This window comes from Sander vitreus, chromosome 15 (assembly GCF_031162955.1).
Source record: "Sander vitreus isolate 19-12246 chromosome 15, sanVit1, whole genome shotgun sequence".
Classification (NCBI taxonomy): Eukaryota; Metazoa; Chordata; class Actinopteri; order Perciformes; family Percidae; genus Sander; species Sander vitreus.
The window spans coordinates 18429191-18443246 of NC_135869.1; the positions used below are offsets into that span (position 1 = coordinate 18429191).

General features: G+C 40.7%; 2 protein-coding genes across 2 annotated transcripts in view; both read right to left on the minus strand.

The window, feature by feature from the left end:
• Positions 1-2434, minus strand: part of abca3b (ATP-binding cassette, sub-family A (ABC1), member 3b) — a 28781-nt gene extending 26347 nt beyond the window's left edge. Inside the window, exons 1-2 of the mRNA XM_078270478.1 lie at positions 2146-2434; positions 948-1046 (exon numbers count right to left, since the gene is read on the minus strand). Of these exons, the coding sequence (XP_078126604.1) occupies positions 948-1001 (54 nt within the window). The 5' untranslated portion in view covers positions 1002-1046; positions 2146-2434. The remainder of the gene's footprint in view (positions 1-947; positions 1047-2145) is intronic.
• A 1005-nt stretch (positions 2435-3439) lies between these two features.
• Positions 3440-12497, minus strand: ccnf (cyclin F). The gene is made up of 17 exons (XM_078270479.1): positions 12235-12497; positions 11224-11375; positions 10952-11058; positions 10806-10873; positions 10466-10662; positions 10079-10132; positions 9712-9816; positions 9399-9476; positions 8819-8958; positions 8429-8593; positions 8025-8148; positions 7717-7897; positions 7445-7532; positions 7078-7177; positions 6835-6968; positions 6011-6189; positions 3440-5388 (listed from the first exon to the last, which is right to left on the minus strand). The coding sequence occupies exons 1-17, from the start codon at positions 12245-12247 to the stop codon at positions 4943-4945; spliced, it is 2331 nt and encodes a 776-aa protein (XP_078126605.1). The 5' UTR covers positions 12248-12497; the 3' UTR covers positions 3440-4942.
• Between the last annotated feature and the right edge of the window lie 1559 nt (positions 12498-14056).

Consider the following 14056-nt stretch of genomic DNA (forward strand, 5'->3'; position numbering starts at 1 on the left):
AATCAGCTCCATAAAACTCTCTCTGTATTTCTCAGTATGGCTATGTTCAGAAGATTGTGTCGTCCGGTGACTTTCCCGCGCAGAAGCTCGAGTGAAGATAATTACCTCTTCTGAAGAGTCCATCATGTTTTTTTAATCCTCCGTGTCCTCCTTGGCTACAAGCAACAACTGTGTGGAGGAGGGGTTGGGGCTGCGCGCCGACAGTTTTGTTGTCATTACGTAGAATTCCTATGAGGGCGGCAGAAACTACGCACTATTGAAACTATTAAACTACTTGTATGTATGTATTTATTGTTTCTTTATTTTACTGGGGTTTTTAGTTTTTGTTTTGTTTAGTTGTTAATGAACTCTATAAAAAAAAAACTCAAAATATTCACAAAAAAGGTAGATGTCTGCATAAACACGTGAATCTATAGTGTACATAATACAAAATCTGGTTGTAATGAAGCATGTCGCATGATCAGGTTTAATAATTGAAATAATTTGACTATCGATTTACACATGTTCTGTGTGTGTAGCATGGAGGGGGCTACCACTACATGTCATTGTGTAATCCTGAATTGTATAATGACAATAATAAATCCTTGAATCCTTAAAAAAAAGGTACAAATTGTAATTCTGCCAAAAGATAGCCATATAAGACTCGGAAAAGCATGTGCTAGCTACCAAGTTGACCTAGCTTTAGCCTGTGACACAACGAGAGTGCAGCAGGCACACTGTAAATTACTGAGGCAACCAGTTTCCAAGTAGCTGGCTAACATCATAAGTTGTAGAAAAACAATGTTAGTCACTTTACTGTATTTATGATGTTCCATGAGTCAAATACTGTCATACGGGCCTCTGCTCTGTAAACACAGATACTTCACACAATTCACAGTTGCAAACAATGTCAGCACCTAAAAAGGAACCATACAAGCTGGGTGTAGGTTCACCTCCCTCCAACTCACCTGCTGAAGATAGTTTTTCCACACCAGAAGTCCAAATTGTCGCACAATAGCCATTTTGAGTGGTACAAGGGACACAGTCCAGTCAGCCTTCTACGGTGGCTGGTAATAGGAAAAGAGTGAAAAAAGAGTGACATTTTTAGTTTTGGGTTAGAGCTAAATGTACAGTTCAATCTTTGAAATTATTATGAAGGGTTTTTGAAGCTTAGTTGTGTTTTCGAAACAGCTTCCATCAACAGTAATGGCTGTAGAGGTTTCTGATCTCTGTTTCTATTTAACAATAACTCGAAAAAAAAGAAAAGACAAGTGAAATTGAGCCATCGGCATGTAGTTTAGTTATGTTGGAAACTGTACACAAAACAATTTCTTAAGTGAAGACAGTATGAAATAAGAAAGTCACAAGATAGGGCTAGCGAAACAGGTCTAAGGGGTGACATCAGCCATCAGGAAATAGTTAGAAAAAAGAAAACTGCAGGTGAATGTGCAAACGACATTGGTTGTTGACATCCACATGTTAAACTGGTTTTACAGGCCAGAGTTTATTGTTTTAGTTGAAACAGGACTATAAGATGTTGAAATATACAGTATTTACATCACAGTTACTAGTTAAAGTCTAAAGTGTGCATCAATGAATATGAACTGGTAAAGCTTCTGCAACCAGGCTTGCCTTATGGGAATCTCATAGCCCATAACTGGAGCCATTTCAAAGCACAGCACATTAGTTCACAAATGCAATAAAACTGGTCTTACTGGGACTGTCTGAATTCCACACTGGTGCTATTCATCTGAGTCTACAGTCTACATCCTTTTCGTGATATATCAGGGGGTCTTATTCGTGTAATTGAATTCAGAAGACCATGTGCTACATACTATGTACAACAATTTCTCTATTAGTATATTCTAGCAAACAATTAAGCCATTAGAGACGTGAAGCTTTTCCTTGTTCCATTTCCTTATTACCTGAAACCTGCCTTGCTCTTCTCTGATTGGCCCAACACAGCCTTCTGGGCCTCCTGATTGGACAATCGACTTGTTCGTTAATCCCTAGGATTCTGATGAATGCTAATGATGGAGCTAAGGAACAAGGCTAGGTATTTCCCAAATATAACGTGCTGACTCACCGAAATTGTTTCATTTTACACTTTATTAATAATCAAATGTTTCCGCCGATTGACTTTATGACATAAATGTGTCAAATTACCTCAAAAAAGCAGGTTTCGGCACATGAACTTCTCGAGCTGCGGTCCCTCTTCCTGTCGGGGTGAATACAATTCCTCCTTTATATCTTAAACCGATGACAAAAGCATCACTGAGAGACTTCTTCCTTCACCGACAGTATCGAGGCTTGGCAAGCATTTGTGAAGACAAGGACGTCTGCAGCTAACTGCAGCCGCAGGTCCAGATTTTTTCTCCTTCAGCTTGCTGTCTGCTAACGAGGCGATGACATTGCACCAGCTACACTGTGTAAGCTCATGAATTCATCGTGCAAAATGCAGCGACAACCGTCAACAAAACACCTCACGTGATCACGGTGGAGTGTCACGTGAGCTCAACAGCTTGGCCTACTGAAAAATAACAATAAATACATTGTGTATTTGACATATTGATGTATTGTTACAATTTATAGTACGCGTAGTTGTATTGCCCTTGTTTCAGCCATTGCTATGTCATAGTCATTTGTTTTTTGCCATCAATAATCATCAATTTATCTGCTTTTTTCAGTAATAAAATAAGTGCCATGTTTTTGATTAGCTCTTGAATTCAACTTTTGTATTGTTTAACTTGGGTAGGTGCTTTGTACCACATGGTATCCAACTTATCACAACTTGTACACTTATTTTCCTTTTACACCAACTCTCACATAAATATGACTCACTTCTTTTTACAAAATACAATTTCTTGAGAGAAACGTGTCATGTACAGACACTATAGAAGACACAGACAGGAAACTTTAGTCACAGAAACACAAGTAAAGAAAACTGAAACACCAACAAACAAAACAATCCATCATTGTACCCAGTTGTCTTAAAAGATAAAAAAAGGGTTTTGATCCCCTTAATTAAATCAGCCTGTGAGTGGGCCAAGAATGGGCCTTATAACAAGTAAACAGAACTTTATCAGGGCACTGTGGTCCTGCCCTCTGAAGTGATACTTGGAAATGTGAGGGGTTTTAGCAACTGGGAGGAGTTTACATTTTATAGTTACAAGCTTAAAGCTGATATCCATTTAGACCCAGTATTTCTCCACCAGAATGTTATCTCTGGCAGTGTGGAGAGGACTTCAAATCAGCATTTAGACCATTATGTTGGAAATAAAAGGGTAATACTTTATGTAAGAGCCATGTTGTATTTTTTGGACTTCTGTTCATGACCTCAGTATTTCTTCTATGGGTACAGCCCTGGTTTTGATGAACTCTTGAACACGTTTTAATTAAACTAATACAGATTTTAATATTGCAATACACCCATAGCTTCTTATTTAAAAACAAAGGAAACTTGCATGATGGCTCGTTTTATTTTTAACTCAATACAAAATTACATATTCACATCACAACACTGTACTGTAGAAAAACAAGTTTCACTAAGAATCTGCCTTTTTGGAATTAAGCAAAAACTATTTCAAGTAGTAGTGGCATGTTCTTTGTCTTTCTCCATTTATACATATAGTGCTATGTACATTTATTAAAAAAAAATTATAAAAAGTTTAACAGGTTATAACTAGTCTGGTGTAACAGTTTAAAATGTATACAGTCAGTCACAGACTTTTAGACATTGTGTACTCCTGAATGAGGCATACAGTACTTTTAAATCCCCATCAGGTAATACTTTTCCTTTAGTGTCAGAACTTCCCTTTCGCTTCAAGAAGGCAAAGCAAATCCATTCAAAATGACTTAAGCATTGATTGTTTCAAGCGTAGAAATTGTTACATTTCATTGAATTGCACTCCTTCTGTGATGATAAAAGTGCTAGACCAAATTCAGATGGGAGGAAAAGCAGATTAAGTACAATTTACCAGCATGTGAGTCACATGGAGTGCCTCATTCAGTTGAGCTAAATGGTTAATGACTGTGAAGCACTGAAACATCTGGATGATATGCTGAAGTTTGTATTATACTGATCCAGCTGGTGATTCTTGGTTTGTTCCATTATCAGAACACCTTATTGAACATATGCTGTTCCTAATGGGATATGGTGCTATACTGTAGGTCTTTTAAGTAATATTGATCAAAAATATTAACAGCACGACTGGTGTATATGTACTCTAGAAGATGCAGACTACTAAAATACTCATTTCACAGCTCCGTTTCCATTCACGTAGACGCCCCTGAAAACACAGCTGACACCACTATAGTACCTTTGGCAAATGCACGTAGAAGTTAGGTAAAAACTGAACAAGAGGAACTCATACAATCCTATTTTGTTTAGGCTTCAGATGCAGACATTTTCATCAACTAGATGACAGTAGTCACCTACTGATGACATTCACCAAATACAAGATAGTCTTGTACAGACAGTGCATATCAGAAACTATGATAATCAAAACAATCACAATAACATGACAGCAATGTTTACGTTTTTTCCAAAATATGAACAATGAACACCTTTCTTAAAAAAAAATTTAAAAAAGTCCATGAGGTTTCATTGCTTTTACAACTATCGAACACAATGTGATATTGTTGTTTTCGAAGGCTGTAAAACAACAGAAATGGTCCTGAGGAAACTCAATTCATGTTCCAGTGGTTTCAGAGCTGACTGCGAGTCTAGGTTAATGGGAGGTATTTTATTGTGCTATGCCTGTAAACATGGCAATGTAATGTAATAGAAAGCCAAGTTTCTAGGTAATTCATTTGTTTTCCCTTACTTGCCTTTAAGCTAAACGTCTCTTGATCTTCTGACAAAATGGCTCAGTGCAGACTGACAGGAGTGAGGAACAGCATCGAGAACTAAAGAAAAGTGCTGGAGGATAACTGAGCCTGAGGCAAGCCCAACAACCACGGTCTATAGGCTCAGAAACCCCGCATTGGCAGAATACTTGTCTCCTTCCTCCTCTTCTTTATCCACCTCACCTCCGCTATGAGCTGCCGAGTTCTTCCTCTTCACCTGTTTGCTAGAGGTGCCCCGGGGCCTCTGCATGGGCACCAGAAGGCGGAAGCCTGGCTGGGCATTGGCGGAGGCTGCGCCCAGGGAAGTGGTAAAGGTCTTGAATGTGCAAGGCATGAGGGAGGAGGAGCAGCATGTGGATGAAGGGCTAACACTCTGGACAGAGGAGTATCCTGAACTGTGAAGGTCTGTAGAAAAGGAAAGGAGTTCCTGGTCTTGGCAATCCTTGTTCACATCCCTTTCCGCTTCAGAGAAGCTGTCTTCATCGCTGGACAAAGCTCTGCAGTGCTCTAGTCTTTTGTCTGCATCAGTCAGCGAATGCAGTTTGATGGATATCATGGAAGCTATTGAAAGAGACAACATATTGATTAATTAAAAGTTTACACAAACTACAGACCACAACGCACTCTATACAGCAACATGGGGCAGATGTGGCTCAGGAGGCAGAGGCTTCCTGGCCACATGTCAACGTGCCCTTAAATAAGACACTGAAGACTGAACCCCAAGTTGCTCCCAATGGGTAGGTCAGCAGCCAGGTTTGTGTGAATGGGTGAATAAAGCCCTATTATAATTCACAAGGTCCCCAAATGATACTAATCCTGTGCGAACAGGGCTTAAGAGGCAAATTGTTTAAAAAAAATAAATTAAAAAAAATGTAGAACTGCACAATATAAATGCAGTCCATTTACTATCATTCTTCCACATTTGTCAACTTGACAGTAAGCCTGCATAATATGCCTACATTTATTTGCTGGTTTATTATGCTGGACGTTGTAACTGCTGCATCATCTTATATAATGTCCTACTGAGATACTGACTCATGCAGTCTCCTCTATATGAATTAGTTCATTCATACATACATACATATTTCATTATATGCTTTACAAATCAACACATTTTAAAACTCTGCCAGTAACACTAGAATAAACGTGCCCAGCCCCTTTCACTTCTTTCATACACACTCACAATCAGCATCTTTTTCTCCCTCGCTCTCCTCCTCCCGGTCCCCCTCATAACCAGAACAGGAAGTGTCCAGGCTCCAGTCAAGGATGTCGCCCAGCAGCGTCTCCTCCTGATTTGACAGCTCTGCCGTGGGCGTGGCCACAAAGCTTGTTCTGTTCGCTTGCATGCCGTCATCGCGTCTCCTTGGGAGAAAGTGGACAAGCGTGTTACAGATGGAACAAAAACAACTTTTGGGCAAGATCTCAAGCACAGGATACTCCGCAACAATAAGAACTGCTAAATGAGGGCACCTGGTTAGCTCACCTGGTAGAGCGGGCACCCATATTTAGAGGTTTACTCCTCGATGCAGCGGCCACAGGTTCGACTCCGACCTGCGGCCCTTTGCTGCATGTCATTCCCCTTCTCTCAACCCCTTCCAAGTCTAAGCTGTCCTATCCAAATAAAGGCCTAAAATGCCCAAAAAATAATAATAATAAAAAAAGAACTGCTAAATGAGCAAGGAGAGTGTTGGGGGCACTGGTCGTTTTGACATGAGCCACGGTTTTATTTCTCATAACTAAATTCTTTGTGTGTCTTTATAACATGGCCCAGTGCCATTAGAAAGCCATGCAAGCAGAGTGCTCACAGCAGAACTACATGATAAAGAAAAATATAATGGGATCCATTAAATGTTCTTGGGGGGCAGCAGGCTATATTGCATACACTTTGCACATGTTAATAGTATATGCCTCAACCGTTGGTTGATATTAAAGCAATTTACTGTTTTCAAATAGCACCCAGCCCTTATATGTTGCAATGAGGAACTTGTGTGTTGGTAACTGGCTTACTTCTTGTTGGTGCTGGATGGAGAGGCGAGGAAGGTGTGGATGTCTGCTGGTTGACCAGTGGGACTGGGAGGCTCCATCTGAGGCTCCACCTCAGGAATCTCCAAGATCTGACACAGCTCTTTAAAATCCATCACCTTGTGGAGGCCATGAAATAATATCAATGACCAGTTTCAGGGAACTACAAAGTAGAGACACACCGTGCTACAATTTCAAAATGTTTTGTGTTCCTGTTAAATAAAGTACCTTTTCTTTGCTAATGTGCTGGTAGGCCTCATCTTCAAACCGTTGCTTAACGCCAGTAAGAGACACATGCCTGTAATCTTTGGGAACGTCTTGACTGAAACTGAGGAGAGACAAACGGTAAGGGGTTAACAAAGACAAGAAAAAAAAAAAAAAAAAAGAAAAAAAGGGTTTGCACCACTTTGCTTGCTGCATCTCTATAATCACCTCTTGGGGACAAATCCACACACACACACACACACACACACACACACACACACACACACAGGAGATTGCGCAGAATCCAGTGAAGGATGAGAGAAATTCATTTATTTGCTACCAATAGAGTCAAAACACACACTATAGACAAAACAAACACTGAGGAGCTTACCACTTGACATAGAGCAGCACAGAAAGGGAAGTGAGGTCTTGCTTGGAGAAGCCTGTGTAGTCAACTAACTGGCTGGGCCAGACAGGAGCTGCAGAGAGGGAGGCGGTAGACATAAGTCAAGGGGAACATAAACTTAACACTCAACTAAAGCTGTACATTCTATGTATTAGTTTGAAAAGATTATTTGCATTACTTGTCAGTGTTAAAAGGGTGTTACAATGCTTGTCAAACAGGCGTACTGTACGTGTCTGTGTGTCCGTGAGTGTTATTACCATAGTGATGTAGTGCTCGTGTAAGCAGTAGTACAGCGCATGCCAGTTTGGAAGGTGGTGGTGTGGCAAGGGCAGAGTAGAGCAGCGACAGCTCGCAGATGTAGCTGAATAGGTGAGTGGTCCGCCTCTCCAGAGGGAGCAGAGACAGCAGCACCTCCCCGTAGTCCAGCAGTATGGGGCTCTGAGGGGAAGTGCATGAAATCACCTTTTACATTTGAAATGTTCAAATTCAGTTCTTAAATTCCCACAAAAATATGTTATCGCCACTTAAATATGCTACATTACATAAGGACACTTGTTGTACTCACCCTGATCTTTCCCTCCAGCACAGAGACAACCTCCCCCATCATTCGAACCAGGTCCTCATATTTGTAGGTGTTGTCTGTAAGCCAGACAGCTTCACGAATGGTCAGGATTTCTTTACTGATATAGCTGGGGGGAAAAAAGTGGAAAAAAAAAGAAAGAAAGCATTGTAAATCTATAAACTAATTTGTATTTATACAAAAAAAATATACCAATCTGGAGCATTCATTTTACCTTCAAAAACAGCCCTGAGATATTTTAAACTTCCCAAAAGAGCCTAAAAATCCTCCAACATTAAAGCTGGTAACCCTACATAATCCTTTAAAACAGAATGTAACTGTATTACAACAATTACATTAAAAGTAAAACATAGAAACATTTTACAGAAGAGGCATGTGTGAATTCTCACCGTGTGCAAACTACCATGCAGGCGATTCCCAATAACTGGAGGCGAGCCTTGGGGACCGAGCGCAGGGCCAGGTAGCGGTCCACACAACCCACTGTCACATGCAGCGTCAGGCTGGAGAAATCCTTCATGGTGGTCACCTCCACAAGCCAGTCCACTAGGATGTACCTGGACAGGCAGAAAAAGAGGGAGAAATTGAAAATCATGTGCACTTGTGCTGATGTTCGGTTTCATCTTCTCTTTAGTAATGTAATTAAAGAAAGCAAACGTAATCAAAACACAGTGAGTCATCGCAATGACTAACAGAAACATTCAATTGTCGAGAAGATATTATTCACCACCAGGCTCTAATTGTGCCAGTAATATCATGGTGGAGTTTCTGTTTCTGTCTACCTCATGGTGTCCTTGATGCCCTGAGTGCAGTGTCGTGATGCCGGGTTAGAGGAATTGAAAAGCTGAGCCACCAAGTCAGAGCAGGCTTTTGACTCCAGACCCAGCGGATTCCCACTGCTGCACACTTTAGCCAGGGAGAGCTGAGGAAAGAAAAGACAATGTGTTAAATAAATGTTTCCAGAATGGCTTAAAATGGCTTGAATGATTGTTGAAATAGATAACAATAAGGTGCAATAGTTTTCTGCTGTGATTACAGAGTTTGTGGTTCAGATGAGTCATATTTTCGAGATTCAGTGGTGCAGCTTAGGCAAAGCTTTCTAAAGACAATGAACAACAAAAAATAAGTCAATGACTGGCCAGCCCTCTTGACACTGCCTGATAGTGCTTCAACAAAAATAGCTTCCACCTCTGGAGGAGTGGGAAATATAACAGACGAAAAGACGCTTCACTGTCTTTTGAATCAATACAGTGAACAACAAAGGGCGAATAAAGGCAACGAACGCCTGAAATGCACAAGAACACATTTAAATCAAATGCTGCATCAATATAATGGCAATTTTCGGTCTTTAATCACACACACCTGCGCCTCCCAGCATCCTTTGCCAGCATAGTCCCTGAGGGTTCGGATATACTGGAGGTACCTGCCTGGATCTGCCATCTGAAATTCAAATACAAAAAGACAATTACTTGTCAGTTTGACCCCATTTCTCAATTAATATACTTCCAAAATAGTTTTTGCTTAAAGCAATATAAACATTTTGAAATCAATTTTGGCGCATGTGAACTATACTGTAAACAAATGTGGCATTGTTTAAGTTTGACATTGAGAAACTGTACAGTAGTCTATGTATCCAAGAATAACTCTAGAAAACTAAAAAGAGATTCAGACTTACAGCTGCTTTCCGGTTGTGTTCCCACAAGAGGTAAGAGCTCTGTAGACAGCCAGCCTGTGACGACTCCTCCAACATAGATATGGCATCTGAGCATCTTTCATCGCCCTGGAAAAGGTAACGTGGTTTCAGATACGAATGGCAGATCTTAATAAGAAGACGACTTAAGTGTTCCGTTCCTAAACACTGAACAGGTTGCGAAACGTTCTCATCTACACATTCATGTTTGTGTGTCATGGTGAGCCTGAAAAACAAACCAGCCCCATGTGACACCAGTACAAACCTATACACTTTGATTAGAGGCCAATAGAAACTGGGCTAACCACACCCAGACCGAGCTGGTCAGATTCAGTCTCACTTTCACACTCACTTCAAACAGCTGTAAAACTCTGGCCAAACAGTGCAACAAGGGTCCTCTCTTCTCCTGTAGAGGGGGGAAAAAAAGAAATTGATGAACACTTGAAACCATTCACATCATCTTCCTTATGAACACTCTGCTCTACACTTTTTCCATTTCTATGAAATTATCCATGTAGTCATAAATCCAATGCACATGTTTCTGGGGATTTAAGTCATGACAGTCTGTCCACTGAGCAATAAAAGATCAGCCTTGTTCAGAGCTTTATTTGGTGCCTGATTTTGTAAATGCATTTACATTAAATCATACTGTCACTACCATTGACCTTTATTAGCGATTGTCAATTGTTGACACAAGCTAAGAATGAATGTCCTCTAAAATGGCAATAGCCAAACCTACCGCGTTGCTGTCACACTCAGCCTTGAGACGGTCGAACACCACGGCCTTGCAGCAGCTGCCGGTGGGAGACCACGGTGGACGGATGAACACCCAGATGAAGGGATCTGTCATGGGAGAGTGCAGGCTCTCTGCCAGGCTGAAGAAGTGGGAGGCCTTGCGACCACATACATCCGCTCGCCCCTCATCACTCAACAATGCTGTGGGAGAGAAACAAGGCACAAGTGAGGAGCTGTAATCACATGTAGAAATCATCAAGAGGGTTTTATGTCCCACTATTTCATTTGACCTTTATTTAAATTAGGATGCGCTCGTAAGATAGTTGTGTAATGTTTAAACTTACGTCCTTCATTGTACAAAAAAGCAATCCCTAGCTTCACAGCTGCTTCAAAATTCCCTTTCTCAGCAGCTCTGAAAGAAGAGAGATGTTTCCGGTAAAAACTCATATAGAAGAAAAACAAGCTTTTTTTTTGACAGAAGGGACTATACCTTTCAAATAGCCATAATGTGTTGGGGGATGGCCATGTGTCCCTGAAACTGACTCTGGCCCATACACTGGAGTGGTTGTCAACAATGTCCCGCAGCTGGGAGTGAACCTGCAACAGAGGTCATAACAATTAGTCCATCAACAAAAGAGACATCTGATCTATCAAATCAGGTGGTCGCAAGATGCCAGAGTCAGAAAAAAATCTGGGATGACTTGGCACATGCATGCTAGAGGTTGTGTTGTAGTGTTACAGTGTGTTGGTAGGTTTACTCACTGCTCTGACAGACAGCAGGTCCTCAGCAGAAAGGCACTGGAGCACACAGAGGAGGACTTCCTCAGGTAGAGACAGCAAGGTTAGGGCTGGAGTTCGCTTACGGACCCGCTTTCGTGCCGGAACAGAGTAGCATTTTGAACAACGGCAGTGGACTACCGAAAGAAAGGGTAGTTATGAGTTAGACACTTAAACAAAACGTTTTCCTTTCTTTAGCATGGTTATCATATTCAGTTTGAAGTGCACACACAGACACACAAACCATCACCCAAAAGCATTTCACATCTTAGTGCAGGGCTCACAAACTAATTCTCACATTAATGTCAAACAAATATTTGCACTTCATTTAAAGCAGACAAGTGGCCAGTTAATATGCAAGCATTGTCAGGCACACCAAGGTGAAGGTTATGGCTCCACATTCAAAACGCCTAAAGCATCTCCGGGTGGTCTAGCCAACCCCTCTGTTTGAATGCGGAATTGTTTAAATCCGTGGAAAGATGACTACCGAAAAAGTATCAAAATAAGCATACAACATCATATATTATCAAGTGTTGTAAGAATTAACAGCTTTCTAACAACGGTGAACTGTTCATTTGACTGCAAATGTCAAACCAAGTGAGCGCCCAAATTTCCCTCCTGTGCTTCAAATGCAACTAACGTTAAGTTACGACTAGGTTTCATGATGTTTAACATTATATTGTTTTTAATTACCGCAAACGCGTATAATGCCAGGAAAAGACACCTTTTATTTAACGTTAACTATTGCCATCATTAACTCACTTCAAACTACAGTAACGTTAACTTACAGAGGATTAACAGTTACATGGTTAACGTTAACGTTACCCCGGTTAACGTTTGAGTTGGCTAAGAGCTAGTAACCAGTGCTAGCTAACTCTTTCAAATTGTAAGAGTTTAATGCAATTCACAATCACAAACACTCGCTTTATATTAAGTCATGCCCATATTTCTGGTAGTGAGAATTAACGTTAGGTTAAGTTGACTTAAGTTACTTACCGCCCGCTTTCATTGCGAGTTCAGGGATCACTCTTCAAACAGCGATGTCTGTAGCTACAGCACTGATCAACGATTTAAACGTTACGGCGATACGAGCTAATGTTACACACATAGAAACTTAGAGACTATTTCACCAGAAAATAAGACATACAGCATACGATACTGCTCGCTGCCTCTGGTGTGATGTAGTAGTTACTAATACCTTAACAAGTTATTAGCTCTTTCCTGAATTCAAATTCAAGCACGCGTCCTTACTTGTTGGACCCACCCCAAAAGCTACTCTAGGACCGCCCGCGCTCACCGTTTAAACACCTTATTCAATCTGATTGGTCAGATTTGATGACGCCCATCTACAACATTGTAGCCCGTTGATTGGTCAACGTCAAGAACGGTAGCACCGATTGGTCGGATTTTATAAACTGTAAAATATTAGAAAATCATTGGACAATGTAACGCCATTTCGAACTACGCGCTCGCCAGTGAATGTATGTGATTGGTTGACCTGATTATGAAGAACTGGTAGATTGTGGGAAATGTAGTTGAACAGGAAATGCAGTTTAAAGGTACCATGTTTAAAGGGACAGGCGCACAGTAAACCCCAGAGATGGTTTTGTATTTTGTCGGTGCCGGATTAATTCCCAGAACAAGCAGAAAAAAATACTTTTAACACTGGGTCTTTGTGCCACATTTATTCCTCAAACTGATCCTGTCTTGTGTCTGTCCTGGGCACATAGGAAATGTAAGTTGAAAAAGCAATACGTTGTTTCTTCTTGAGGTGTGCATTATTATAACATTGTAATATCACGCCAAATTTTCTTTAGCATTTGCAGACTGAGGGACGGGATGTATGAGCAGGGGAGTGTATATTCAGTTGATATGATGCTGGTAGGGTTATATGTTAATCAAGAGTCCACAGTAAACCTACATATGTGTGATTCAAAGGTTAAGCACAAAGAATGAACAAACATACACACACACACACACACACACACACACACACACACACACACACACACACACACACACACACACTTAAAATGTATCAGTTCATCAATATTTGTGTGACAGAGCAGAGTTGTCAACATAAAAAGCAACATATTGGTTCGGCCTCTGACGCAGCTGCCTTTGAGGAAATTACAGAAATTACAGGACGATTAAAACCATTGTGTTATAAACAGACTACTGTCTTGGCTGAATAGTGTCCTCTTCATTGCTGGTCTTTTGAAGAGGGTCATAAAGGAACACACTACCAGTTGTAATCATTTGTTCCTTTCAGACTCATGCTGTATTGATCTGCACCTCACGTAATCACTACATCACCTTCAAGAGCTTTTGTTCAGCATTAGGCAACCTCCACCACTTCTTGCTATATTTACTGGAGGTGTTGTATGATCAAATTATCTTGTAACTGAGTGACCTCAGACAGGGCAGAGGCTGTGACATCCTCAATTGGATGCAGTTATGTTTCCATAGAAACTCCAACCATTTTCTCAGTAAAACACAAAGTGACCACTAATGGCTAGGGAAAAGCAATCGGTTGCTGCACTTAAATACATTACATAATTTTAGCAATAAAACCATGCAGATTGTGCTCACAAAACTATGGCAGCAAGTGATATGGAGAGCAGAACACATTTTGAAAAAAGCTTTTGTGGCCTGAAACACTTAACATTTGTTGACTGACTTTTGAGATAGAAAGAGAGACAGGAGATTAAGAGAAGATGGGAAGTGGCGGGATAGAAATAAAATTATTTATTTTTGTAATTGGCATATCTCCTTTTCATGCATATCCAGAAATAATAAAAAATCAGTTCAGTGTGCA